The sequence below is a fragment of the Pelodiscus sinensis genome, chromosome 28 (assembly GCF_052426305.1).
Source record: "Pelodiscus sinensis isolate ZL-2025 chromosome 28, ASM5242630v1, whole genome shotgun sequence".
Classification (NCBI taxonomy): Eukaryota; Metazoa; Chordata; order Testudines; family Trionychidae; genus Pelodiscus; species Pelodiscus sinensis.
In genome coordinates this window covers 13,097,499-13,123,861 of record NC_143079.1, presented here as the reverse complement: position 1 = coordinate 13,123,861, position 26,363 = coordinate 13,097,499, and the positions used below count along the sequence as shown (strand labels likewise).

Sequence of the window (26,363 nt, the reverse complement as noted above, 5' to 3'; positions counted from 1 at the left end):
AGGCCTGCCACGTGGCCTCCCCGCCCCGGCTCTGAGCCCCCACTTCGGGCCAGGGCGGGCGGGTGCCAGGGAGCTCTCTGCTCCTCTCCCTGCCTCACACAGCTCGGTGGAGCCCGGAGCGCCTCTGGCACCAGCCCTAGCGAGACTCCCAGGCACAAGGGAGTGGGGCTGCAGCCCAGGGCGCCAGAGGCCCAATGGCAGCCCGGCCCGGCCCTGCTCTCCAGCAATTGCCCCCAGCGCCCCCCAGCTCCTGGCAAAGCCCTGGCCAGCAGCACTGGCTCTGGACGGACAGACGTGACCCCGGCTCTCCTGCCACTCGGCCCGGGCTGGGGCAGGTCCCGGGCCAAGTCCGGGCTCAGGAACAGCTTGTTCCCCGACCCGGGGCTGGGCGTGGCGCTGGCTCCACACTTACCACAGCCGGGCCGGGGGGGCAAGACGCACACAGGCTCAGACAGCAGGGGGCAGGCCCTGGTGCCGGCCATGAGACAGGCTAGTGGCGTCTTTGGGAGCCGGTCACCAGGCACGGGAAGGGCGGTGCCTGGACCGGGGCTGGGCCATTCAGCCCCCCGTGTGTGCCCACGGGCCCTGCGCAGGCCGGACAGCCCCCCAAGCGCCCGCCGGCAGTGGCTGAGCAGGGAGGCAGTGCCCCTTGGGCATGCGGGCGCTGGGGGGCACCGCTCAGTCCCTGGGGCGGGGGGCTCAGGGAGAGCTGTGGGGCAGGGACAGAGGGAGCCCTACCAGAGCCGCTGGAGGCAGGGTTCCCTTCGGGCTCGTGACCCCGGCGCTGCCTTTGCTGCTGTTCGTCTGCGGCTGGAAAGGAGAAACACACCGGAGCTGCCACAGCCTGCCCCATGCAAGCCGCCCTCGCGCCTCCGCCCCCGGCCCCGGGGCAAGCCGGGACGCTGCGCGACGTGGCCAGGCCGTGGGGCAAGGGCAGGAGCGCCAAGGGCCTCTCTCGGCCACGGGTTGGGCACAGGGAGCTGGGGAGCTCACGGGCAGCTCTGCAAAGCTCAGCCGGAGGGTTGAACTGTGGCTCCAGGCCCTCTGAGCGGTGCCCCAGCCCCCCACAGCCCAGCCCCACACAGCCCGGCCCCCCCACAGCCCAGCCCAGCAGGAACCGCCCGCGCCCCAGCCCCCCCCCACAGCCCAGCCCAGCAGGAACTGCCCACGCCCCAGCCCCCCACAGCCCAGCCCCCCACAGCCCGGCCCAGCAGGAACTGCCCACGTCCCAGCCCCCCACAGCCCGGCCCCCCACAGCACGGCCCAGCAGGAACCGCCCGCACCCCAGCCCCCCACAGCCCGGCCCCCCCACAGCCCGGCCCAGCAGGAACCGCCTGCACCCCAGCCCCCCACAGCCCGGCCCAGCAGGAACCGCCCGCGCCCCAGCCCCCCACAGCCCGGCCCAGCAGGAACTGCCCACGCCCCAGGCCCCCACATCCCAGCCCCCTACAGCCCGGCCCAGCAGGAACTGCCCACGCCCCAGCCCCCCACATCCCAGCCCCCTACAGCCCGGCCCAGCAGGAACTGCCCACGCCCCAGCCCCCCACAGCCCAGCCCCCTACAGCCCGGCCCAGCAGGAACTGCCCACGCCCCAGCCCCCCACATCCCAGCCCCCTACAGCCCGGCCCAGCAGGAACTGCCCACGCCCCAGCCCCCCACAGCCCGGCCCAGCAGGAACTGCCCACGCCCCAGCCCCCCACAGCCCGGCCCAGCAGGAACTGCCCACGCCCCAGCCCCCCACAGCCCAGCCCCCCACAGCCCAGCCCGGCATTTCCCGGCCCCCTCAGGGTCGAGCCGCCAGCCCAGCACTGCTCACCTTGGTGCCGTCGGCCTTCTTGTTCAGTAAGCTCTTAGCTGCTGTGGGGGAGGGAAAGGACGGGTTAGTGGGGTCCCCCCTCACCAGCGCCCGGCCGGAAGCCTGCACCCAAAGGGAGAGCGCCAGCTCCCCTTCACCCGCCGCCAGGCCGCCTCCGCGCCCCGGGAGCCCCCCTTGGCTGCCTTGAGCAGACGAGGTGCCGGGGCTCCCGAACAGGCAGGCGGCCCCGTGGCTCAGCCCCTGGGTGCCAAGCGCAGACACTGGGCGGAGGAGCCAGCTGCCCACGGCCTGTTCTCGCACTCGGTACCAGCGTGAGCCGCCCCTGCCCTGACACCAGCCGGGCTCCGCACGTCCCCGCCTCCAGCAGGCCAGGCCACGGCCGAGCCGTCCCACGCAGGGTCCCTCCGGCAGCTGCCCCCCGCCAGCCAGGAGCTGCCCAGCCAGGCTGCACCTGGGCATCCCGCAGCTCAGCACGACCCCCTTCTGCTCACCCTCCCCGGGCCAGGGGCTCAGCCTTGCTGCCAGCGGGTTTAAGGGACTAGCCCAAGGCTACTCCTGCAAGCAGAGGGTGCGCTGGGACCGGAACTCTAGGGTGATGGGCGGACCCGGCTCTAACCACTAGCCTGCACTGCCCAGGCTCCAAGCCCCTCAGTGTCAGTCACAGTCTTGGCATCGATGGCTCTGCCCCAGCTGGGATCCAAGCTGGCGGGATCGCCCTGCCCCTGGCTTCCTGATCCTCCCCCATGCCCCGGCCTTGGCCCCCTGCTCCGGACCCTTCCTCCAGGGCATGTTCTCTGTGCTCTGCTGCTCCCCCTTCGCCTCCCTCCCGGCTCCCAGCCCGCATGCCGGCCGCCAACAATGGGCCCGTCTCTGAGAGCAGAGGAGCCGCCGTCTGACGGGGGGGGGGCCTGGCAGGGCGGGGGGAACTGAGGGTGGGACACGCCAGGGTTGTGAGTCGGGATCGAGGGGCACGGGCAGGGTTGGGGGGTGGGGGGGGATAGCAGGGGAGGTGGATCGAGGGGCACAGGCAGGGTTGGGGGGCAGGACGGGGATAGCAGGGCAGGTGGGCTGGGATCGAGGGGCACGGGCAGACCGGGGGCGGGTGGGGGATAGCAGGGGAGGTGGATCGAGGGGCACAGGCAGGGCTGGGGGGCAGGATGGGGATAGCAGGGGGAGGTGGGCTGGGATCGAGAGGTACGGGCAGGGCGGGGGGGCAGGACGGGGATAGCAGGGGGAGGTGGGCTGGGATCGAGGGGCACGGGCAGGGCTGGGGGGGCAGGACGGGGATAGCAGGGGGAGGTGGGCTGGGATCGAGGGGCACAGGCAGACCGGGGGCGGGTGGGGGATAGCAGGGGGAGGTGGGCTGGGATCGAGAGGTACGGGCAGGGCGGGGGGGCAGGACGGGGATAGCAGGGGGAGGTGGGCTGGGATCGAGGGGCACGGGCAGGGCTGGGGGGCAGGATGGGGATAGCAGGGCAGGTGGGCTGGGATCGAGGGGTCTGGGCAGACCGGGGGCAGGCGGGGGATACAACAGGGGTTGTGCGTTGGCCTCCAGGGGCCCGGGCGGAGGTGCTTGCGGTGAGCCCAGGGCTGAAGCCGGGGGGTTCCCTGGCCACGGCTGGGGTGCAGGGGCAGGGCTGTGGCGGGGCGAGATGGACCCGCACGCGCTCACAGGCACAAGCCCCTGCCAGCCGCCCATCGGCCCTCGCCGGCCCAGAGGCTCCGGGGGGTCCCAGCGGGTGCTGCTGCCCTGCCCCTCGCCCAGCCAGCTCTGAGGCGCGCCCGGGCGGGTTGCTTACCTGACAGAAAGGTAGAGGAAAGCGAGAGAGACAGGCGGGGCAGAGGAGAGAAGAGACAGAGGTTGGTTGAGGCGGGGAGCAGACCCGGGGCTCCGAGAAGGAAGGGCTCACTCACGCCGGGGGAGGCCTTGCACAGTCACACGGGGGGGGGACGATGCCACAGCCGTCAGACAAGTGCCAGTGTCGAAAGACAGCCCGTCTCCTGGGCCCCCAGCCAGCCCCCTCCTCATTCCAGCCCCTCGGCCGCCCCCGCAGGGCCGTGCCCCCGGGCGCCCCTCGCTCACAGCTGGCGTTCAGTCTGGCTTTGCCCAGCAGCCCATGTCCGGACAGCTGGCCACGGGCCAGCCCGGCGGGGTCTCCTGTCACTCTGCCGTGCCCGGGCTCTTGCCACGTTCACACTGCTGGGGCTACCGGCCCCTGGCCGGACTGGCAAGGGACAGGCCAACGCTCCAGCCCCGCGGCACTGGGGGTGGCAGCCGCTGGCCCGCGCCAGGCACATCGGCCTGAAGGATCCCAGGGTCCCTTCCGGCCCCAGCCGATCCGGGCTCCTTCGGCCTCCCGTCGGCGGGCAGGAGGCAGCTCGTCGCTGAACCCAGAGAACCCAGCTTGCTCCTCCCAGGCTCGGCAGCGTCGGTCCCTGGGCCGCGCCCTGTCCCAGGGGCATGAGCCCGACCGCGGTGGCTCCGGAGCGCTCTGGTGCTGCTGGCAGAAGGCACCAGGCGGGAACCCGCAGCCCGGCGTGGCCAGGGGCCGGGGGCCGGGCGAGGCTCTGTCTGGCGTAGCCCCACGCCAGGCCAATGAGCCCCCCTGTTGCTAGAAAGGCCCCGGCGCTGGTGAGCGCCCCTCGCCGCTGCAGGAAGGGGGCAGAGGCATGGCCTGCCCAAGCTCCCCAGAGCGCTGGGACCGTAGCAGGGAACAGGGGCCAGCCCCCCGCAGCCATCGTGCTCCCCCAGCACACGGGACAGCAGCTCTCCAGGGCTGGCGCCTCGCCGGGAGCTCGGCCAGGCAGAGCCTTGCAAATGGGGCCGGGGGGCTGCCTCAGCCCCCGCGGGAGCCCTGCCTGCAGCTGGGGGGGCCGGTCTGGCAATCCTGGGGCCTCCTGCAGGCCTGTGTGCAGTGAGCTCCCACCCCCGCGGGGGAGGAAGTGGCCGTGCCAAGGGGTCTTGCTTGGACCCTTGACGCTCTTCTGAGGGTAACCCCGCCTGAGAGCGGGGCGAGGTCCCCCCAGCCCAGCCGGACTCTGGGGTCTCCAAAGCTCGTGCCCCAGCGGACACGCCCATCCCCCCACACAGCACACGTAGAGTGAGGGGCCTGGTCTCACCCGGGAGCTCAGAACCGGGCCCAGTGCGGCCGGCCCAGAGCACAGTGCCCCTCTGGCCCCCCAGCACCCTCGGCCGACAGATTTCCCAAGGCCCCTTCCCTCCAGCTGGCCCAGGACTGGAGTTAGTTTCCGGAGGCTCTGGCTTGGCAGGGGGTTCAGCTTGGGGGAGGTGACACCGTGGGTCCCTAAGGGAGGAGGGGGAGTCACGGGACGGCCACACCTCAGACCCAGCGCTTGGGCGGCCACAGACAATGGGGCGCTGTGGAGAAAGGGGGCGGGCCGGGCCGTGAGCCCATAGTCTCCGGCCGAGGAGGCTGCCAGCCCAGCAGGGTCACGGCGTCGCCGGGGATGGGGGGATGGAGCAGGGACAGGGCAGAGATGCCCCTTGTGGCCGCAGGGGCCAGACACCCCTTGCAGCGGCTCCCTGTGCCTCGGAGGGTGTCAGGCCAGGGCAGAGGGACCCCGAATCAGAAACCGGCCTGGCGTAGAGCCAGCGGCAGCCAGGCCTATGACAAGCTGCTGCCTCAGAGCCGGAGCGGCTGGGGGGGGGGGCGCGGCGCCAGGCAGGCATGGGGGGGAGGCTGTGGGCCCCCTGGAGAAGAGGGGCTGGTGGGACCCTGTTTACAAGCATAGCTCCGCCGCGCGGTGCAGGGCTGCAAAGGGGGAGCGGCGACCCAGCCCCACGCGGCCCGGGGGGGGGGTCTCTGCTGTGGCGGGCTCGGGCCTGTCTGTATCTCATCCAATTGCCGTCCTGGGCGGAGGTGGCGCTCTACGGCCCTGGCCGCGCTGTCGAAGGCTGGGGACCGTTATCTGCCAGGCAGAACCGGGCCGCTCCAGGCCGACGCCTTCCAAACTCTGGGCCCTTCTCCACTGCCCAGCCCCGGTGCGTCCCTCCGCAGGGCCGAGGTGCCAGCTTTCGGGGGCCGGGCGGGGAGCTTGGAGCCACGGCTGGCAGGCAGGAGGGAAGGGAGGAGCGTCCAGAGAGGACGCTGCCGGTGGGTGAGGGCTAGGCCAGCCAGCCAGGAATTTCTTTGGAAAACCTCCGTGCCGGCAGGGCAGGAGCATCACAGCAACTTGCCGCGAGAAGTCACCGACGGGCACGCGCCAGCGACCTCGGGGCATCTCCGCTCGCCGTGTCATGGGGGCAATTCGGGATCATTTCATTGTAGCCCCTGTCCCGCCCCCCCGTCACCCAGGCCCCTCCCACTGCCCCCGGCTGCTCCCACGGGCCCCCCTGCGCCCTGCCAGCCCTGGGGCCCGGTCTGCAGAGAGGTGGGCAGCGTGGGCCCCAGGCCTGCAAGGGGAGCTGGCGCAGGCCGGGCCGGTCAGTATGCCGCATGCAGGGCCAGCGCCAGCACACACAGCACGGCGCCCGTCTCCGAGACACTGGGCAGGGCCGGAGCATGCACGGGCCACACAACCACATGCATCGTTCGCCAGTTCAGCCTGCAGGCAGGGGCTGGGGGCGGGGCAAGCAGAGCACCAGCACTCACCAGGACACACCACAGGGACGGCGGTGGCGTGGGGGGAGCCTGTCTCCTCTCTCTAGCCTGACAGCCCCAGCCCGCTCCGGTGCCTTGCCCCATCAGCGCCTCCAACGCCCCCCAGGTTCCTTCCCCAGCACTGCTGAGCCCCCAGGCACCGGAGTTTGACCGGCGCCTCCTGCCGGGCTTCGGTTCCCGCGACCCGCCTGCTCCCAGACTGCGGAAGTCAGGACAAGCCACTACACGCCAGGCAGGGGGCTGGCCCACGGCTCTTCATCGAGCCTCCCCCCAACCGCCTGCTAGGGCGCTGCCGAGATCAGTCCGCGTCCCTTTACCCTCCCTATGGAGACAGACCGGGGCCCTCAGACTAAGGGCAGCCCCTAGCGCACACGGCTGCCAAAGCCACCTCTTCCCTCGGCCGCCAGGCCCGGCCTTACTGACACAGACCATGCAGCTGCGTACGGCATCCAACAATCCGGAGCACCGCTAGGTCTCAATGTCCACCCACCCGCCTCTTCCCATCCCTGGCCTGCGGTTCTGCCTCCTCCAGAGAGGAGCTCGTAACTTCCCAAAGGCGGCCCGAGCTGTGAGCAGACCATGGCACCTGCAAGCGAGCCTGGCGAGTGGGAATGAAGCCACTTAACAGGCATTGGCCACTCCAGGTCTAGCCTGTCGGCGTCCGACTCTCCGGGGTCAGTCGACCGGACCTTCTGCTTTAAAGCTATTTCATCCGGGTGTTGCTGAGGATGATAAAATCCCAGCTCTGCAAAATCTATTGCCCCCCCTGGGCTGCCACTGGGTGCAGGGGATCAGGTTAATAGCACTGCCGAGAGCCCCTCACCCCCAAGGACAGCCCTGGCCAGCCTGTGCCAGAGCCGTCAATCTCCATCCGCCCTACGCTCAGCTGCCCTGAGACTTCGCCCAAGGAGGGAGGCCGGATGGGCAGGGCAGCGACTCGCCGGACCAGCAGCGGCGGGACAGACATGCCAGTAGAGCAGAGCTAAAGGGGTTTCAGGGCAATGGGGGAGGCCTGCTCGCGAGGCCAGGGCACTGCCAGCTGAGGAAGTCTGGGTTGGATAAATGGCCTGTCGGGACAGAAAGCTGCCCGGATGGACGGGCCCAATGGGCCGTGATCAACGGCTGGATGTCTGGCTGATCAAGCGGAGTGTCCTGGGGTCGGTGCTGGGGCCAGTTTTGTTCAAGATCTTTATTAATGCCCCAGCGGAGGGGAGGGGTTGCACCCTCGGCATGTTCAATGACGCTAAGCTAGGGGGAGAGGTGGACACGCTGGAGGGCAGGGATCGGGTCCTGGGTGACCTAGACCCATTGGAGGATTGGGCCCAAAGAAATCGGATGAGGTTCAACAAGGCCAAGTGCAGAGTCCTGCCCTTGGGACGGAAGAATCCCAAGAACTGTTCCAGGCTGGGGACCCACTGGCTAAGCAGCAATTCGGCAGAAAAGGCCCTGGGGGTTCCAGTGGACGAGAAGCTGGAGATGAGTCACCAGGGCGCCCTTGTAGCCAAGAGGGCTAATGGCATATTAGGGGCATTAGGAGGAGCATGGCCAGCAGATCCAGAGAAGTGATTATTCCCCTTTATTCGGCTGTGGGGAGTCCACATCTGGAGTATTGTGTCCAGTTCTGGGCCCCCCACTATAGGAAGGATGTGGACGCATTGGAGAGGGCCCAGCGGGGGGCAACCAAAATGATGAGGGGGCTGGAGCATGACCTACAAGGAGAGGCTGAGGGATTTGGACTTGTTCAGTCTGCAGAAGAGCAGAGCGAGGGGGGATTTGAGAGCAGCCTGCAACTCCCCGAAGGGGGATCCAAAGAGGCTGGCGAGAGGCTGTTTTCAGGGGGGGCAGATGGCAGAACGAGGAGCAATGGGCTCCAGGTGCGGGGGGGAGGTCTCGGTGGGATATTAGGAAAGCCTAGGCGGTGGGGAAGCGCTGGGCTGGGTTCCCAAGGGAGGGGGTGGAATCTCCATCCCTAGAGGGGTTTAAGCCCCGGCTGGACCAAGCCCTGGCTGGGAGGATGAACTGGGGCTGGTCCTGCTTGGGGGGGGGAGGGGGCTGGACACGAAGGCCCCCGAGGTCCCTGCCTGCCCTGGGATTCTCTGTGTGTCAAACCTGCGCCCCCTGGTGGCTGCTCTGGGCACAAAGCACGGAGACTGCCTGGCCGGCCCGGCCGCCCCTTGGCCCCTGGACACAGGGCGCCTCCTGCAGGAAGGACCAGGGGCAGAGCCAAGCTCCAGGTCTCACGTGCACCAAGAAAGGGTCCCGCCCCCTGTGACGTAGTGGGGGTATTGGGCTGCTTTTATGCTGGCTCTGTGGTAACCCCACTGGCTGCTGCCGGTACCACGGCCCAGAAGGACAGGGAGTGAGACATTATGCAAAGAGGGTCTCAACCTGTCCGACCAGCTACCCCCCAAGGAAACAAAGGAAGGTGGATGCTGCCCTGGCCGGGGGGCAGGGCTGGAGGAGAGTGAGTTAGTTTTTGGTCTGGAAAGCAGGGGAGAGGGAGCTGGGGAGGGGGGCCGGGACTGAAGGGTCCAGCTACCCCCATCTCAAGGGGGGCTCTGAGGCCTCTTAGCCCCAGTTCCTGTAACCGGCTGACATCTGTGCTGTGCTGTATCCTGGAGAGGCAATAAACTCCCTCTGTTCTACGGGCTGGTGCAGTCTGTTCGTGCCCTTTCAGGGGTGCAGGAGACGGGGGACCCCAATGCGCCGTCACACTGGTGTCAGGGGTGGGATGCACTGCACCCCGTGGATGGAGCTTCCAGTGGTGAGCGACAAGGCGCAGTAGAAGCAAGAGCCCTGGAGCCAGGCGTGCTGGAGACAGAGCGAAGCGGTTCCTGGGAATCGTGGGGCGCCGCAGCACTAGACTGGTGAGTCTGCACCGAGGGGACCAGCGGGCAGATGGCCTACGCCCGACTCTTGAAGGCAGAGCTGGTGGGGCTGTGCAGAGAGAGGGGCTTGCCTGTGCAGAAAGCAACCAAGGCCCAGTTGATTGCCCGGCTGGAAGAGAATGACCAGCCACAGGGCCAGGATCTTGTCCCCAGGGGGAGCAGCCAGACCCCCCCTGAGGGTGTGTCAGGCTCAGAGAGGGGGGGGAGCTCTGGAACCCACCGGAGAGATGAGGCAGCTTCCCCCAGGAGGCCTGCAAGCTGTAGCCTATCTAGGGCAGGGGCCAGCCCAGCGGAGCTGTGGCGGCTGGAGATCCAGCTGTGGATCAAAGAATTGGAAGTAGAGGATCGAGAGAGGGACCGCCAGGACCGAGAGAAGGAGCGCCAAGACCGAGAGAGGGACCGCCAGGATCGAGAGAAGGAGCGCCAAGACCGAGAGAGGGACCGCCAGGATCGAGAGAAGGAGCGCCAAGACCGAGAGAGGGACCGCCAGGATCGAGAGAAGGAGTGCCAAGACCGAGAGAGGCAGCGACAGCATGAGTTGGCCATGGCAGAGCGGAGAACCAGCAGGGCCCTGGCTGCGCTGAATGCGGATGGGCCCCAGGGTCCCGGGGCTGCCAGGCGCTTGGAGAGGCTCGTGGTGGCCCAATTGAAGGACATGGGCGACATAGACGGGTTCCTCAGTGCCTTTGAGGGGGCCTGTGGACTGCAACGGGTTCCCCCAGCTGACTGGCTGCAGGAGCTCATCCCCGCACTGAACCAGGAGGCGGCCGGAGTGCTCAGTCAGCTGGAGGACCTACAGCCAGGGGATTACAACCGAGTCAAGGAGGCCCTGCTGCACAAGTTCGGGCTGACCCCCGAGATGTACAGGAAGAAGTTCCGGGGGATGCAGAAGGAGCCACGGGAGACCCATGTGGATCTGGCCTCCTGCCTGGCGCAATACGGCCGCAAGTGGGTGTCTGGAGTTGGAGCCCAGACCGCAGAGGAGCTGCTCAGGGTGTTCATGATGGAGCAGTTCTACAAAGCGTGCCCACCCAAACTGAGGCTGTGGCTCAAGGACCGAAGACCGGAGACCCCCCCCAGGAGGCCGGGACACTGGCAGATGAGTTCACAGAGAGCCGGTCCGGGTGTGAACGGGAGTCCCGGAGAGAAAGGGAACCGCGCAGAGACCGGATCTCGGCTGAGCGACGGAGGGAGTCAACTACGAGGCGAGCCCAAGGAACAGGTCGTCTGTGCCCCAGAGAACCAGCCAGGGCCTGGACAGAGACAGCCCAAAGCCTAACTTGCCATCGCTGTGGGCAAAAAGGCCACAAGAGGGCTCAGTGCACCAGGTCCCAGGACCGGGGACTGTCCAGGGTTAACTGGCTGGGGCGGGAGGAAGGGCAGGCTGCCCCAGAGGCAGGGGCTGGCAGGCAAACCTCAGCTCAGAGAGAGGGGAAGGATGCTCAGTGCACCTCCCCTGGGAGGTCTGATTCTCAGGAGGCGGATTTCTCCATGTACCGGGTGGGGGCAGGACGGCTCCTGCGGAGCGAGTGCCTCATACCCCTGGAGGTGGATGGTAGGAAGGTGACGGGCTTCTGGGACACGGGGGCGGAGGTGACGCTGGCCCGATCCGACATAGTGGCCCCAGAGCGGATACTACCCCACGCGCAGCTGACCCTGAAGGGCATAGACGGGTCCCCGTTTAAGGTGCCTGTAGCCAGGGTGCATCTGAAATGGGGGGCCAAGGAAGGTCTCAAGGAAGTGGGGGTGCACCCGCACTTGCCCACCGAGGTGCTGATGGGGAATGACCTAGAGGAGTGGCCCCATGAATCCCAGCGGGCTCTAGTCACCACCTGGAGCCAGAGCCAACGAGGGGCTGGCAACCTGGATCCAGGAGAGGCCTCCCGACAGGGTCCTCGAGGTATCATCACGGTGGACACGGGGTCCAGCCAGTCTGGGACTCCGGACCTAGGCAAACATGGGTCCCGATCCCTGCCTCAGCGGCTGAATTCCAGGCTGAGATGCAGGCAGACCCCTCCTTGCAGAGGCTGAGGGACCAGGCTGGCCTCCGTGCAGCTCAGCCCCGGGGGAGAGGTGACCAGGAGAGATTCCTGTGGGAGCGGGGATTCCTGTTCCAGGAATGGCTTCCCCCCAGGAAGGTGAGGGCATGGGGGGTCCAGTGGCAGCTGGTCGTCCCCCAAAAGCATCACCTCAAACTGCTTTATTTGGCCCACGACGTCCCCGTTGGGGGCCACCGGGGGATCCGGATCACCCGGCGGAGGCTGCTCCAGCACTTCTATTGGCCGGGGATATTTGTGGCCATGCAGTGGTACTGCCGGTCCTGCGACTCCTGCCAGAGGGGCGGGAAGGCCTAAGACAGGAGGAAAGCGGCTTGGGGGTCCCTACCCCGTATGGAGGAGCCTCTGGGCTTGCTGAGAGAGTTATGGGAGGGGAAGACCTCCCTGGATGGAGCATCGGGGATGGAAGCCGCCCTGGCTGTCCAGAGAAGGCTCACTGGGCTCATGGCCCCAGCCCGAGAAACCCTGGCCAGAAGGGTGGGTGTGACCCCCGAGGACAGGCCTGTGCCAGTCACCCTGGAGCGGTGCGGCGAGTGGACAGAGGGAAGCCAGCTCATGTGGGGCCTCACCACGGCCGGCCTGAGTCAAGGGGAGCACCCATGTCCCCAGGGCGGGTTCCCACGCAGAGGACCCGAACTTCCCTAGGTCACGAGCGGAGTGACCCTGCTCAGTTCGCTCTCGGAGGGGGGAGAACTGTGACGTAGTGGGGGTATTGGGCTGCTTTCTATGCTGGCTCTGGGGTAACCCCACTGGCTGCTGCCGGTACCACGGCCCAGAAGGACAGGGAGTGAGACATTATGCAAGGAGGGTCTCAACCTGTCCGACCAGCTACCCCCCATGGAGAGAAACAAAGGAAGGTGGATGCTGCCCTGGCCAGGGGGCAGGGCTGGAGGAGAGTGAGTTAGTTTTCAGTCTGGAAAGCAGGGGAGAGGGAGCTGGGGAGGGAGGCTGGGACTGAAGGGTCCAGGCACCCCCATCTCAAGGGGGCTCTGAGGCCTCTTAGCCCCAGTTCCTGTAACCGGCTGACATCTGTGCTGGGCTGTATCCTGGAGAAGCAATAAACTCCCTCTGTTCTACGGGCTGGTGGAGTCTGTTCGTGCCATTTCGGGGGTGCAGAAGACGGGAAAACCCCAACCCCCCATCACACCCCCCTTGCAAGCCCCTTGCGGAAACAGACGGGGGGGCCCCACAAGCCCCTCTGAGTGGCGCAGAAGGCAGAACCTGGCTAACTCGGCAGGGCTTTTGAAAACGAGAGAGGCTCCTAAATCACTTGGCCACTTTGGTCAATTTCATTGAGCCCCATTTTCAAAAGTGCCGAGTCTTGCTGAAACTGAACGGCCCCCACAGCCCAGAATCTCAAAGCCTAATGCCCATTGCAAACAGTGGGAGACAGGCTCCTACACCCCTTGGAGAATCAGAGACCTAAGTGACTTAGGAGCCTTGCTAGAGATTATCCAGAGGCTCCATTAAGCCATGACCGGGAAGTGGGGGGTGGGGTGGGTGTGCACCAGACTCACTTAGTCACACTGGGGTGTTCCTTGTGCCATCGCCCCTGTAACTAGCCCCCCGACAGCCAGGCAGGGGCTGCCCCTGGACCCCAGCACAGTGGGATCCCTGAAAGGCACTTTCTTCAGCTCCAGGCAGGCCCGGCCCTCGCCTCCTTGCCTTCAGGGACCGATCGCGAGTGCCTGCAGGGCCCATGCAGGCCGGCGGCGTGGCTGCCGTGGGGGGAGGGGAAGCGTGCTCCCCCGGAGCGTACAGTACGGCAGAGCAAGGGCAGGGCAGTGGTTATAGCTCCTGGGGCGCCAGGCGCACAGCTGGGACGGGCTTGTCTAAGGGGATTGGCACCGCACTGACCATCCCCCAATGCAATCCGCGCAGGATTGAGTCCGGAGCCCACCTCCCCCGCCAAGCCCCGAGTTCAGACTCCCCCCTCCCCGATTTCACGAGAGCTGCTCCGTGCTGTGTGAGACCAGGGCAGGGCTCCAGCTCGGGCCAATGGGAACCTAGAAGCCAGCGCTGAGCGCGGCTTGACCAGGACACGGCGAGGACGTCACCTCCCCATCGCTGCCTTTAACGCCACAGGAGCTGGCTCGGACTGCAGCCAGGAACCCAGACGCCGAGGCTCCAGGCCACCTGGCTGACTAATGAGGAAACTGAGGCACGGAGGGCTGCCTAAACTCATGAGGAGACGTTACCAGTAACGTTTTCAAAAGAGTGAAAGCCAAAGGGATTTAGGCACCTCTCAGTAGGCCTAAGAACCTAAACTCCTTTGCAAACCTGGCCCTGTGTCACTTGGGAGCCTATACCCCAAAGGGCTTTCAACGAAAGCTGGTCTCCTTTGAATGCCTACGCCACTTCTGAGAATAGGACACCGGCGTCTCAATCACTTAGGGCCTGCTAAGATGTTACTCCAAAACTCTAATGAAGTAGGCCCCATAGGAATCCTTCCACGCCTGGCTTACAGTGCCCGTGCTGCCCTGGCGCCCTGCACTGCACATAAACACGGCCGGGCGGCCATGACATGGGCTCCAGAGCCATTCGCCCTCCTCGCCCCCCCGGCACGGTCGGCTGGGGGGCATTTCCAGTGTAGATGGGCCCTGGGTTTCTCCCCCTCCGATCCCCGTCGCCGTCTGCGACTACGACCCAGGGTCTGAGTTCGCAGGGACGTGAGGCCCAAGTTCAGGAACTGAGAAGGGCCCCGCGGGGTCACATCAGACCAGGTCCCTGGCAGCAGCCCGCCCCTACACTTGCGAAGAAATGAGCAGCACAGGGAACTCCCTGAGTGAGCCACCCCCGGGTCCAGTCCCTGCTGCAGACGGTCAGAGGGTAGGGACAGCCGGAGCACGGGGTCCCCGTCTGGCCCGTCCGCCAGGAGCTCAGTGAATTCTTTTGTGAACCCCGTACACGTTTGGCCTGACAACATCCCTCAGCCAGGAGTTCCACAGGTTGTAGTCCTGCCCGCTGCTAGCCTGAAACCCGCTGTCCTTTCATGTCCGCAGGGGCCCCCTTGTGCTCATGTGATGTGAAGGGGTCAACACCACTTCCTGCTCCCTCCCGCCACATGGGCCTGATTTTACACCCCCATCGCAGGCATTTCTCTCCCTAGCGGAACAGTCCCAATCTTTTGAAACTCGCCTTCAGCAGAAGCTGCTCCAGGGTCCTAACCAGTTTTGGCACCTTTCCCAAGGCTCCTTTTTAACTCTCTTCCCCTCCCTGACATTTAAAATCTCTGCCGGTTTCGGGGTGTGAATGAGGACGAAGTTGCATGCGCTCAGTTTGCTGGGTGGGGAGGGGAAGCGGGGAGGGTCCCTTCAGGACACGTCTACCTTGTTCCACCAACCCCATGGTGGCACCGGAGGCGGCTGCAGACATTGTGGCGGGAGCGGTGGTCTGTCTGCCGACTGTCAGCACCGGGGTAGGAACCAAAGGGACAGGAGGGGGGACAGAGAAAGACAGTGAGAGGGAGCGAGACAGACGGAGGGCAGGAGAGAAAGGGAAAGAGAAGACAAAGGAAGCAGAAAAAAGATCCGAGTTAGAAGTTGAGATGGAGAGGTGAGATTGCTGGGAGCGGAGCCCCGTTCCACACGCCCCACGGGGCGGCCGGTCTAGAGCCTCGGCTGGGGGCACGCCCGCACTGCAACCCCAGGGCAGCCGCAGCTTGTGGGAACCCCTGAGCTGGTGTTATCCTCTCCCCCTGGCTGGATTTCTGAGCCTGAACTTCTACAGTGCAGTTGTCTGGCCCCGCACAGGCCGGCCACGGGGGCGAACCGCCGGAGACGTTCCCTTGTGCCCACGAGGAAGCTACGTCGGCAGGGGGTGCAGGGTCCTCCCATCCCCCCCGGCCTGGGAGCATCGCTGGGACATCAGGGCGCATTCTGGAATGGATGGGGGCTAGGGGCCAAGGCTGAGCTCCCCCAGCCCGCCAGGGACTCTGGACCCCCATGGGACAGTCCGTGGCTGCTTGTCTCCTCGTCTCTTTCTTGCCCCACTGGCTCAGTGGCATTTGGCCACGAGCCTGGAAAGCGGAGTTCTGGGTCTGGGTGCCACTGAGCACGGTGCCGGTGAGCCACGGCCCCTGGGGGTTGCAAAGGGTCCCGCGGGAGGATCGGCACTGCTGGCTCCCGCCCATTCCCTCGTAGCTATCGCCCCTCCCGCCTCCAGGCAGGAGCGCTGGCCCAAGGCTGCCTGCTTCAGCTGAGCTGGGTGCCAGCCAAGACCGGGAGAGCAGGGCCTCGCCTGCCAGCCCCCTTCCCTGCTAGCAGGAGATCTGGAGCAAATCGCCTGGCTGTGAAACTGACGAAAGCAGGATTGCAAGGGCGGTAACAGACACGGACCCAGCCTGCCCCACACCAGGCACCTGCGTTTCCACAGCTGCCCAAGGCCTCCAGCCCCGCGCCCAGGCAGCTCCTGGCCGGTGTTCCCAGTGAGAGCGAGGGGTCCCTTGCGCAGAGCTGGCCGGGGCACCAGGCATTCCTGCGCCAGGCGGCAGGGCACACGGCTGGCCTGGCACCGGTGAGATGAGCTGCGTCGTTCTCAGCCCCCCGTGGCCCAGCCAGCGGCTCAGGAGCAGCTGTTGCCCTCGGAAGCCAAGGGGGCTGGCAGGGAAGGAGCCACGCACATGGGATGGGCCGCGCACCTCACACCGGGGCCACGCGATGGGGCTCGCTGCTCCGCCGGGCGCCCTGATGGCAGAGCTGGGCGGGCAAAGCAGTGCAGGGATTGAAGAGCCAGGAAGAACTGTGAACCCATCCTGATCCTAGGATGCACAACAAGGACTTTTAAGCCAGCAGCTGTAACATCTCTGCTAGAGCCTGCATCGAGGACTGGGAGATTCGATGCATGTAATGTACTATCCTTTAACAACCTTACTCTCATGCTTTTCTATATTGTAGTAATAAACCTTTAGTTGTTAGATTCTAAAGGATTGGCTCAGCGTGATTTGTGGGTAAGGTCCAGAGGGTAAATTGACCAGGGATCTGTGGCTGGTTTCTTGGAACCGGACAGAACTTGTTCGGGGTAGGTGGGATTGGGTTCTAAGATCCCCCCGCCGGTGTATGAGGCCCGGGGCCATCTGGGGCACGGATATTGCTGGGGTGTCGGAGGGGTTTTACTCGTGAGGCTTCAGGCAGGCTGCTGGAGCGCTCGGTGTGACTGGTTTGTGGCCTGTTTGGAGAGGTCACCAGTCTGGGGGCTGTAAGGAGCCCCAGATTTGAACAATTCGCCCTGAGCAGACACCCTCAGCTGTGTCCAGACCGGCCCGGTCCGTCACAGTGGCGTAGTCGGCAGGATCCACAGATCTTGGTCAACTGTGGTTTGGATCAGGACCCCACACTGTCTAAATTTTATTTTTGGTGTTGAGAGTTTGGTTGGTTAAAGAGCCGCTGCGATGAGCCAGGGACTATATGAGAGTCTGGGCAAAAGTTCTCTGAAGGATTTGTGCTCGGGGAGAGGCATTGTCTTTAGGAAGAGGGCCTCTAAGCTAGAACTGGAAGTGTTGTTACTAGCCAGAGATGTGGCTGAAAGGGAGCAGAAGCGAGCCAAGGAAGCTGCTGAAAGAAGGCAGATGAAGAAATTGCTAAGAGAAAGCAGGATATGGATCGGGAACTTGAGATGAGAAAAGCAGAACATGCAGAGAGAATGGCAGAGCATGCAGAGAAGATGGCCCTAGCCAAGGAGGAAAATGCTAGACTTGACCTCCAACTTAAGAGACTAAAAGAACAAGAGAGACTGTATCCTCCTGAAGGTTCAATGTATAACTCTGTGGGTATGCGGTGTGCTTATGATATGGCAGACGTGTTTTGCCCAGCTGATGTGATGACCCAACCCCAAAGCATGTGTGGATGCAAACCTTTTGTGTTACCTGTAGCTAGCAGGGAGGTTTGGGAAGGGGGTGCATGTGGCTATGGAAAGTTTCCTGGAGCTGGTCAGTCTTACTGTAACCAAGGGGAAAGTGTCTCTACATGTGTGTCTGTGGCAGATGGCTGGGTGTCTGTGCAGGGGGGCAGAGAGCCTGTGAGTGTGGGACCCAAGGGCCTGTCTGATGCCTCAGAGGTGAGGTTGGAATCAGAAACAGGGCAGGAAGAGCCCAGAAATCAGGGAAATGTTTCTCTGGGGCAGTCTGGAGTGGCTGGCCAGAGCGAAGTTTTAGTTGAAGAGCAGTTGGCTGGTGAGCTTTGTGAAATTAAACCTGCACAAGCTGAAAGTGAGTTGTGTGGAGAAGCACAGTGTGTGCAAGCTGGCAATTTGGCTGGTGGAAGTAGCAGTGGGGCAGTGAAGGAAGCTGTCTCAGAGTCTAGCTGTATGCCTGAAATTAGCCAGGGGTGTTGGGACAAGGGAGAAACTGTCTCTGGTTGTCTGTCTGTGTGGGGGGAAGAGTTTCTTCCTGTGTCTGAGGAAGGTGCCCCACAGCCTGTGAAGGCTGAGAGCAGGGCTGTTGTCCCAGAGTTGGGTCTGGATACGGCTACGGCCCAGGAAGGGGGTGGCCCAAGGTTTGTGTCTGCTGGGGAGAGGGATGAGGTGACTCAGGTAGAGTCAGTCAGTGTTTTGCCAGAGCCCCAGAGATCAGACAGTGGTGACCCTGATATTGTGCCTGATGCTGCTGTGTTGCTGGAAGAGGGAGGAGTGACTCTGTGGAACCAGGGTGAGCCCTTAGTCCGGGCCCAAGGAGAGAATGAGGGCATGTTAACTCTGGAGCCTAATGATGGTGTGGAAGTTTACAGCCATCTAGAGAGCTTCAAAGGGAGAAAAGGTGCCTCTGACCTTGTCTCTTGTGAGTCTGTCTGTGTGCCTGAGAGGGGATTGTCTGTGAATCCACCGGAGGGGCCAGGGATGACTCAGGGAGTAAGGGAATTGCAGGAGGAGTTGGTTGGGGCTCAGCAGGGCAATGCTGCTGCAAAGCCAGAGAAGAGTGAACTGTTGCTTAAGGAAGCTCATAGGGAGGAGAGTCCTGGCAGTGCTTGTAGCAAGCAGGTTGCAGTAACTGAGAGAGGTGACGATGCCTGGCTTGGAGAAGGCATTCAGGAGAAAGCTCTGCCTGTAAAAGGCAGCAGCTTGGTGTGTGAGGCACTTGTTTCAGTGCCTTATGGGCAGAATTTGTCTGTTAGCAGTGACTCCACTGAATCGGGTTCAGAGAAGCCCAGTGTGGATGGTGGTGGAGAGGTCTCAGAGGGACTGAGGGTTGTTCCAGAGGAGGCAGGAACATCCAGAGAACTGGAGCAGGCTGCTAACCCAGTGACTGTGGGTGACCAGCTTGCTGGGAAGTCAGTGTGTGGGGGACAGGATTGTTCCCAGGTGAATGAGGAGAGTGGGAAGTTAGTGTCTCAGATTCAGGAGAAGGGCTGGGTAGCTAAGTATGCAGAGCAGAACAGCTGTGTGGTCACTCTCCCTAGGATGCAGGAGATGGCAGTTATGCTCCCATCTCTGGACACGGTGGACACTCATAATCAATCAGGGAGGTTGATATCTGGTTCCATGTGGAAACAGAGGTTAGAGAGGGACAGAGGAGAGACTTGGGAGTCTACAGCTTACTGCTGTTACCCCACTGAGTGGGGGAAGGGGGAGAATTCCAGGGCCATTGTGAGCCAGGGAGTCACGCCCAGCCAGCCCATTGACTTGGTCAGGCCAGAGGTTTCAGGCCTGGAGCCCAGAGGACAAGGGGGAGGGGCAGGACTTGCTTTGGCCAAGAAAATTTGCAGGTTAAACCTGAAGGGCCAAAACTGCAATGGTGTGGGGCCAGAGAAGGGGCCTGACGGAGAATGTCAGTATACACCTGATATAGGATTGTTCTTGTTACTGATGTTAATTCTTGTAACCAATGTGTTATTGTTGCAGAGAAATGTAAAGATATACAATGTGCATGATCTTATGGAAATACCATGTAATCTGTCTGGAGATGTACCAAACGACAGACGGTCTGTAAGGGGTCATTGTGATGTTGCTAGTGCATGGTTAATGCTTGTAACTGGTCTTGGAACTTCTTACAGGACAAAAAGGGTTCCAGCCAGAAGGTCCTGTGTGAAAAGGGAAACTGAGGCACGCCACCATTTTGTTTTTGTGGCTAAGTGCAAAAATGCCTACACTATTTGGGATGGGAATACCTGCATTCACACAATGTTAATTGTTGTTCAGAGAGTTGCCAGAGCTGGCCGGGATAAATTCACTACTTTCTTCAGCTCTGGGCAAAAGCACCTGACACACATGGGGATCATGCTACAAAGGCAGATCCAATTAGTTCTGGGTCTTACCAAGTTTTACCGTGGGATTCTAAGACAATGCAAGGAAGTGGTTGTCGCTATGACAGACCTTGCAGTAATTAAGCCTATTTTAGGCGAACTGGGTTCTCATACACTGATCCAGCTCTGTACTGTTGTTTCTAACATTGGGTTAGAACATGTGATGACACAGAGCCAAAACATGGGGAGGCCTATGATGCCCTCAGTGATGTTACTGGCATCACCTCCTGCATCAATTTTGCATTGGGGGTGTCACGTTACTGAATTTGAGGGAAGCAGCCAGGTCACTGCTGCACCCATAGGTGGGGGTGTTGGCCCCACAAATGGTATAAAAGGGGGCCATGTGAGGTGTTGAATAGAAGCTCACTGTCTGCTGATCCTGTGTACGCTATTTGTGTGATTGTGTGATGTCTGTGTGTAGTTAGGAATCTGTAATCTGTGTGGATACTGAACATTTCTCTGCATGTGGTTGAGCATTGGGCAGAGCCCAGCCTATGGACATGCTAATTAGCGAGGCCCTGTGGGACAATGACACTCGATGGGCCAAGGACACACCTAAAGACTGAGGGCTGCCAGCAGGGAGCACAGGGATAGGCCGCTGGCCAGGTGACCTGCTGCAGCCAAGAAGAGACCAGGAAGGATGTATAAAGAGGCCATGTGGTGGACTCCATTTTTTGGTACTCAGCTCAGCACTTCATCCCAGAGGCAGCAGTGCAGGGATTGAAGAGCCAGGAAGACCTGTGGACCCATCCTGATCCTAGGATGCACAACAAGGACTTTTAAGCCAGCAGCTGTAACATCTCTGCTAGAGCCTGCATCGAGGACTGGGAGATTCGATGCATATAATGTACTATCCTTTAACAACCTTACTCTCATGCTTTTCTATATTGTAGTAATAAACCTTTAGTTGTTAGATTCTAAAGGATTGGCCCAGCGTGATTTGTGGGTAAGGTCCAGAGGGTAAATTGACCAGGGATCTGTGGCTGGTTTCTTGGAACCGGACAGGACTTGTTCGGGGTAGGTGGGATTGGGTTCTAAGATCCCCCACCGGTGTATGAGGCCCGGGGCCATCTGGGGCACGGATATTGCTGGGGTGTCGGAGGGGTTTTGCTCGTGAGGCTTCAGGCAGGCTGCGGGAGCGCTCGGTGTGACTGGTTTGTGGCCTGTTTGGAGAGGTCTCCAGTCTGGGGGCTGTAAGGAGCCCCGAAGTTGAGCAATTCGCCCTGAGCGGACGCCCTCAGCTGTACCCAGACCGGCTCGGTCCGTCACAAGGGTTGTGGGGAACTGCCAGGAGAGAGGTTCCCCTGGGTCCTCCAGGAACCAGAACCACTGTGTGGAGGAGGAGCGGGGGGGGATTAAGGCCAGCCAGGCTGTGAGCCCCTGCTGAGGTGCCCTGGTTCGGGAGGCTGGCGTGGGCTGGGTTTTCCAGAGACCGATGACAGGGCTTGGGGGTACACAGGCTGTGTTTAGACTGGGGCCTCCTTTCTGATCCAGCTGATGGACAGGCCCTCCTGTGGCAGGGCACCCCCTGGAGACAGCCCCCAGCCTCAGGGGGACGCCTGGCACATCTTGGCCTATAAAACGGTGCCCTGGCTCTCCCTGGGGGGTTTTGCCTTGAGAGCAAAGGGGCTCACTTCCAAGTGGGCACTTGTTCCTGGCTACCGTTGGAGAGAAAACAACGCCCGGGGCTGGCCGGTGGGCAGGCTGGCTTGGCGACCTGCCAGGGTGGAAGGCAGGGGCCTGGGGAGCCTGAGAGCCCTGCTCCCCAGGGTCCCAGGCCGGAGGCAGAGGCCAGCTGGGACCAGCCAGGGCTCCCGAGGCTCAGCGCGGGGGGCCGGGGGATCCAGGCGAGACGGACAGGCACAGCCCTGCCAGCCCAGCCGCGCCCGCGTCCGCAGCACTGGGCCACGCGGCGCTGCCACCCCGAGCCACGCCGAGCGCTCACCTGAGAAGTTCCGCGTGGCCAGCATAGTGGTGAGAATGGCCCCCTGCAAGAGAAGAGACGGGGGTCGGCACAGCCCGGGGCCCTGAGCCACGGGGAGGGGGTGGCCAAGTGGGGAAGGCGACCGAGCGCACGGGACGCTGGGTTCGCTGCTGGGGGCGCGTGTGGCTCAGCCCTGGCTTCCCTCCCGCGACCCTGGGCTGGCACTGGGTGCTGGGGAGCCACGCACGGCCCCGCTGCAGCTCCCCGGGGCGAGGCTGGGTCCCTCCCTGCCAGCGCGCTGCCCGAGGGAGCCACAGACGCTGCCTGGCCGCCCTGGCTGCGGCATGGCCCCCTCCTCCCACAGCCCGGCACCTTGGGCCCCCCCCGGCTCTAGCGGGGGCGCTGGCCCCAAGGGCCCGGGGGTGGCGGGAGACGCCGGGTGAAATCCTGGCCCCACGGGCCGCAGTGGGAGTTGGGTTCATTGCAGAGCCGTCCAGCAGCATGCAAGTGCCTGCTCCTGGGAGCCCAACGGGGGATGCGCAAGGCAGGGGGGCAATCCACCCCCCAGGGACAGCGCAGGAGCTGGGGACCGGTTGGCGGTCCCTGCCGGGGGCGGGGGAGCTGTTCTCCAGCGCCCGTCTCCAGCGCCCGTCGTGCATGCTGGGCGCTGAGCTCTGCGGGCCCAGGGACTCTCGTTGCCTGCGGGGATGCCAGGGGCACTAGGCCCTGGATGTGCCATGCGACAGGGCGCGGGCCCCTTTGCAGGGATCCCACCGCCTGCTTGCCGCGGCTCCGGGAGAGCCGGCCCCAGGCGCCGCAGCAGCGTTTACCTTGAGCTTTCTCCTGGCGTTGAACTTCTTCAGACACTCGACGGTCTCCTGCCGGTGCATCATGGAGGCCACGGTGGAGCGTTGCTGCAGGAGAGGAGGGCAGAGAAGTCAGTCGCTCGGCACCAGGTGGGCAGGCGAGGGGGCAGGGCGGGGGCTGCCGAAACGGCTCCGCCAGCAGGGTCCTGCCCACCCAGAGAAGCCCCTGGAGAGACGGTGAGGTCTTGGGGCCACGGGCGACAACCCCCCGGCGGGCCCGGCAGGCCACCGGCGCTGGGATCAGCGGCAAAGGCACCAAGCCCCTTTGCACAGTGGCGAGGCCTTGGGGTCTCTGCGCTCGGGCTCCCCCAGCTGGTTAGCCCTGCAGCCCGAGGCCTGCGGCCCCAATCGGCTCAGCCGGGCCAGCCACCCTCTGCCAGCACCGTCAGCGCGGCCGGCCGGCCCCTCGCCCTCCCTCCCCCACGGAGCCAGAGCGCGGGAGAACCCGGCGGTCCCGTCCCGGGCTGCGCAGGGGTGGCGGCGACACTTACGCAGACCCACGGGTGTTTCAGGGCTTCGTGGGCTGTGATTCTTTTGGCCGGGTTGATGGTTAACATCTGGTTGATGAGGTTTTTGGCTTCGGGGGTGACTGTGTCCCACTCCGGGGAAGGGAACTGCAGACAAGACACAAGGGCCAGCAGGGTTACAGGCTGGGAATCGCAGCCGTTGGGGGGTGGGGACCAGCGTTTCCCCCGGAACCCGAGGGCAGCCCAAAGCCAGCGCCAGAGTCTGCCCAGCCAATGCTGCCTTACCCCGTCTGCTCCAAGGCGAGTGGTCCCTGCCTTCTGCCTGGCCTAGAGCACACTTGAGTTCCTGCCTTGAGCCTGGCCGCGGGTCCCACCCTCGCTGAGTTAATCCCGGTTCAACGCCTCGTCCCCTGCGGTTTCCTTGTGCCGCAGACGCTGGGGCTGGCCACGCGGGGCTGGACTGCAGGTTTTGTGGGAAGTTGGAGGTGCTGGCCATAGGAGTGGGGACAGCGGGGGCTGCTGCCCCCTGGGAAAAAGTGGGGGGGTTGTGGGATAAGCGCATTGGCTGGCTGTTGCTGCTAGCAGGTGGGCAGCGAACCGTACGGGTGTTGGTCACTAGGTTCCAGAGTTAACGGCCGGAGTGAGCGCAACAGGGGTTGTTCACGTCTCTGCAATCCCTTGCTGCAGGCTGTCACCAGAGGGTTCCCCACAAGCCCCCGGCTTCGGAAGGGAAAGAGACGGCGCGAGAGGGGGAGCCAGCGGCCGGGTGCGACGCTGCACGGCCCAGAGGAGCCCGCTCGGGTCCGTACAAGCGAGAGGGGAGAGGAGGCGCCGCAGGAGCAGGAGAAGAGCCAGCCGTCGCTCCGTCCCTGCCCGCGGAGCCTGGGTGCGTGCGGAAGAGGCCAAGCTCAGAGGGGCGAGGGAAGCGCCAGCAGGGGAGAGAGGAGGGAGGCTGCCGAATTCCAGCGAGCTAGGTGGAGCAGAGAGATACCCACTGGCCCTGCGCTCTGGGCAGTCGCATGGGGCGTCCGGACGCTCCGGGGTCCCTCCGTGCTGCTAGGGGCGTGGAGAATGAGTCGCGCCAAGGCAGAAATCTTGCCGGTGCCCTGCCCAGTGTCTGCAAGGGAGCCAGGGTTACCACACTTGTCAGCAGCCCCGGGCGAGAGGGGGCAGGGGAGCGGCAGGTGCTGGCACCCCCAGCCCGGGCAGCGCCCTGGGCCTGCCACGCCGGGGCGGGGACAGCTGGGCTTCTGCTGGGTGGCCACCGGCTACCACTGCAGCTCAGCCTCAGCCTGCGACCAAGGGGGGCAGCCTGGAGCGCTAGGAACAGGGCAGGGGGCGTTCCTGGGCCCCTGCGTGGCAGCATCGGGGCACGTGGCTCTGGGCTCGCGGAACCGCAGGGTCCACCGGGCACGTGGCCCTGCCACAGCCCCTCCAGGCAAAGAACCGAGGCCCCGGCACTCCTCCATCTCTGGGGGCCACGGAAAGCAGCTTCCTCAAGCCCCCAGCCCTTATCCAACGCCGTCCCGGGGCAGGGGGAGCAAAGGGGCTCAGCACCGAACGCCAAGGCCCAGCTGTCTCTGGGACCCGCGCCCGGGCTGCTACGCGGCAGCCAGATCTCCCCCGGACGCCAGGGGACGAGCATCCAGGAGCTGGGCTGCAGCACCCCCCAGCGGGAGGTGACACGGGCGGTGCCACTGCCCGCCACGGAGCAGCCCCCCGGCAGGAGGTGACACGGGCGGTGCCACTGCCCGCCACGGAGCAGCCCCCCGGCAGGAGGTGACACGGGCGGTGCCACTGCCCGCCACGGAGCAACCCCCCGGCAGGAGGTGACACGGGCGGTGCCACTGCCTGCCACGGAGCAGCCCCCCGGCAGGAGGTAACACAGGCGGTGCCACTGCCCGCCACGGAGCAGCCCCCCGGCAGGAGGTAACACAGGCGGTGCCACTGCCCGCCACGGAGCAGCCCCCCGGCAGGAGGTGACACGGGCGGTGCCACTGCCTGCCACGGAGCAGCCCCCCGGCAGGAGGTGACACGGGCGGTGCCACTGCCCGCCACGGAGCAACCCCCCGGCAGGAGGTGACACGGGCGGTGCCACTGCCCGCCACGGAGCAGCCCCCCGGCAGGAGGTGACACGGGCGGTGCCACTGCCCGCCACGGAGCAGCCCCCCGGCAGGAAGTGACACGGGCGGTGCCACTGCCCACCACGGAGCAGCCCCCCAGCAGGAGGTGACACGGGCAGTGCCACCGCCTGCCATGGAGCAGCCACGGTTCACAACGGAGCAGCCCCCTGGCAGGAGGTGACACAGGCGGTGCCAGCTGCCTGCCACGGGGCAGTGCCCGGGCTCAGCAGGAGGGAGCAACGCCGTGGCATTACAGGAGTTGTGGGAGCTGGCGAGCTGGTCGCTCCCCCCAGGTACAGCCACTGCTGGTTCCAGCCCAAGGAGATGGACCTGCCCTAGCCCTTCTCCCTCCGGCCCAGCCCCGTCCACACAGGCCCTGCCACAGGGACGCAGCCTGAGCCCACCTGCTCACAGGCCCCTAAACCCGCTGGCCCTGCCCACCCGGGGAACACGTCCTGCCCAGCACGGCTTCGAACACGCCCTGTGGGTGTGGCCCCACGGAGCAGCCTCCATGCCCCCAGCAGGCTCGGTCCAGGTCCCTCACAGCATGGGGCAGGGAGACCACACACAGGCAGTGGCACCGCCACGGGGTAAGCCACGGGGCGGGGGGCTGAGGGGCAGGCTGGCCAGCCCCCGCCCCGAGGAGGAACATGCCTGTGCTGGAAGGGCCAGCAACTTGAGGTCCCACTACAGGTGGGCACACGAGCCCCGAGGGGGCGGCCCACACGCTGGACACGAAGCCCGTGGCACGTGGGACTCCAGGCCCGTGGCCCCTGCCCGGCAGCGGGGGCTGGGACCGGGGGTGGGGCAGGGCGGGGAGGTACTCACGTCGTAGGCACCCGCCTTGATCTGTTGGTACAGTTTGTGCTGGTCCTCGTCCCAGAAGGGAGGGTAGCCCACGAGCAGGATGTAAAGGATCACGCCTGGCGAGAGCAGAGTCGGGTTACGTGGGGACATGGGGGGTCTGCTCACCCCGCTGCCAGGCCCAGCTCGCGCGCTCTCCTGCCCCAGGCAGCCACGGGATCGGGGCGCAACGGCTAGCCCCAGCCTGCAGCTGCTTAGCTGCCCTGTCCGCACCCCACAGCTGGCCTCTAAACACCCCCCACGGACACCTGTCTGTGCCTCTAAACACCCCCCATGGCCGCCTGTCTGTGCCTCTAAACACCCCCCACGGACGCCTGTCTGTGCCTCTAAACACTCCCCATGGCCGCCTGTCTGCGCCTCTAAACACCCCCCATGGCCGCCTGTCTGTGCCTCTAAACACCCCCCATGGCCGCCTGTCTGCGCCTCTAAACACCCCCCATGGCCGCCTGTCTGCGCCTCTAAACACCCCCCATGGACGCCTGTCTGCGCCTCTAAACACCCC

At 64.6% G+C, this 26,363-nt stretch overlaps 1 protein-coding gene across 31 annotated transcripts in view; it reads right to left on the bottom strand.

Moving 5' to 3' along the window:
* Nucleotides 1–26,363, bottom strand: part of CAMK2B (calcium/calmodulin dependent protein kinase II beta) — a 122,268-nt gene that overhangs the window by 23,652 nt on the left and 72,253 nt on the right. For 7 of the 31 annotated variants that reach the window (XM_089773865.1, XM_089773874.1, XM_089773867.1 and 4 more), the window contains exons 10-17: nt 25,826–25,920; nt 23,870–23,991; nt 22,899–23,021; nt 22,372–22,455; nt 21,563–21,605; nt 14,713–14,787; nt 1,817–1,857; nt 739–810 (exon numbers count right to left, since the gene is read on the bottom strand). In XM_089773865.1, coding sequence (XP_089629991.1) covers nt 739–810; nt 1,817–1,857; nt 14,713–14,787; nt 21,563–21,605; nt 22,372–22,455; nt 22,899–23,021; nt 23,870–23,991; nt 25,826–25,920 — 655 coding nt within the window. The remainder of the gene's footprint in view (nt 1–738; nt 811–1,816; nt 1,858–14,712; nt 14,788–21,562; nt 21,606–22,371; nt 22,456–22,898; nt 23,022–23,869; nt 23,992–25,825; nt 25,921–26,363) is intronic. The other 24 variants (XM_075911097.2, XM_075911096.2, XM_075911120.2 and 21 more) reach the window with 7 other exon arrangements.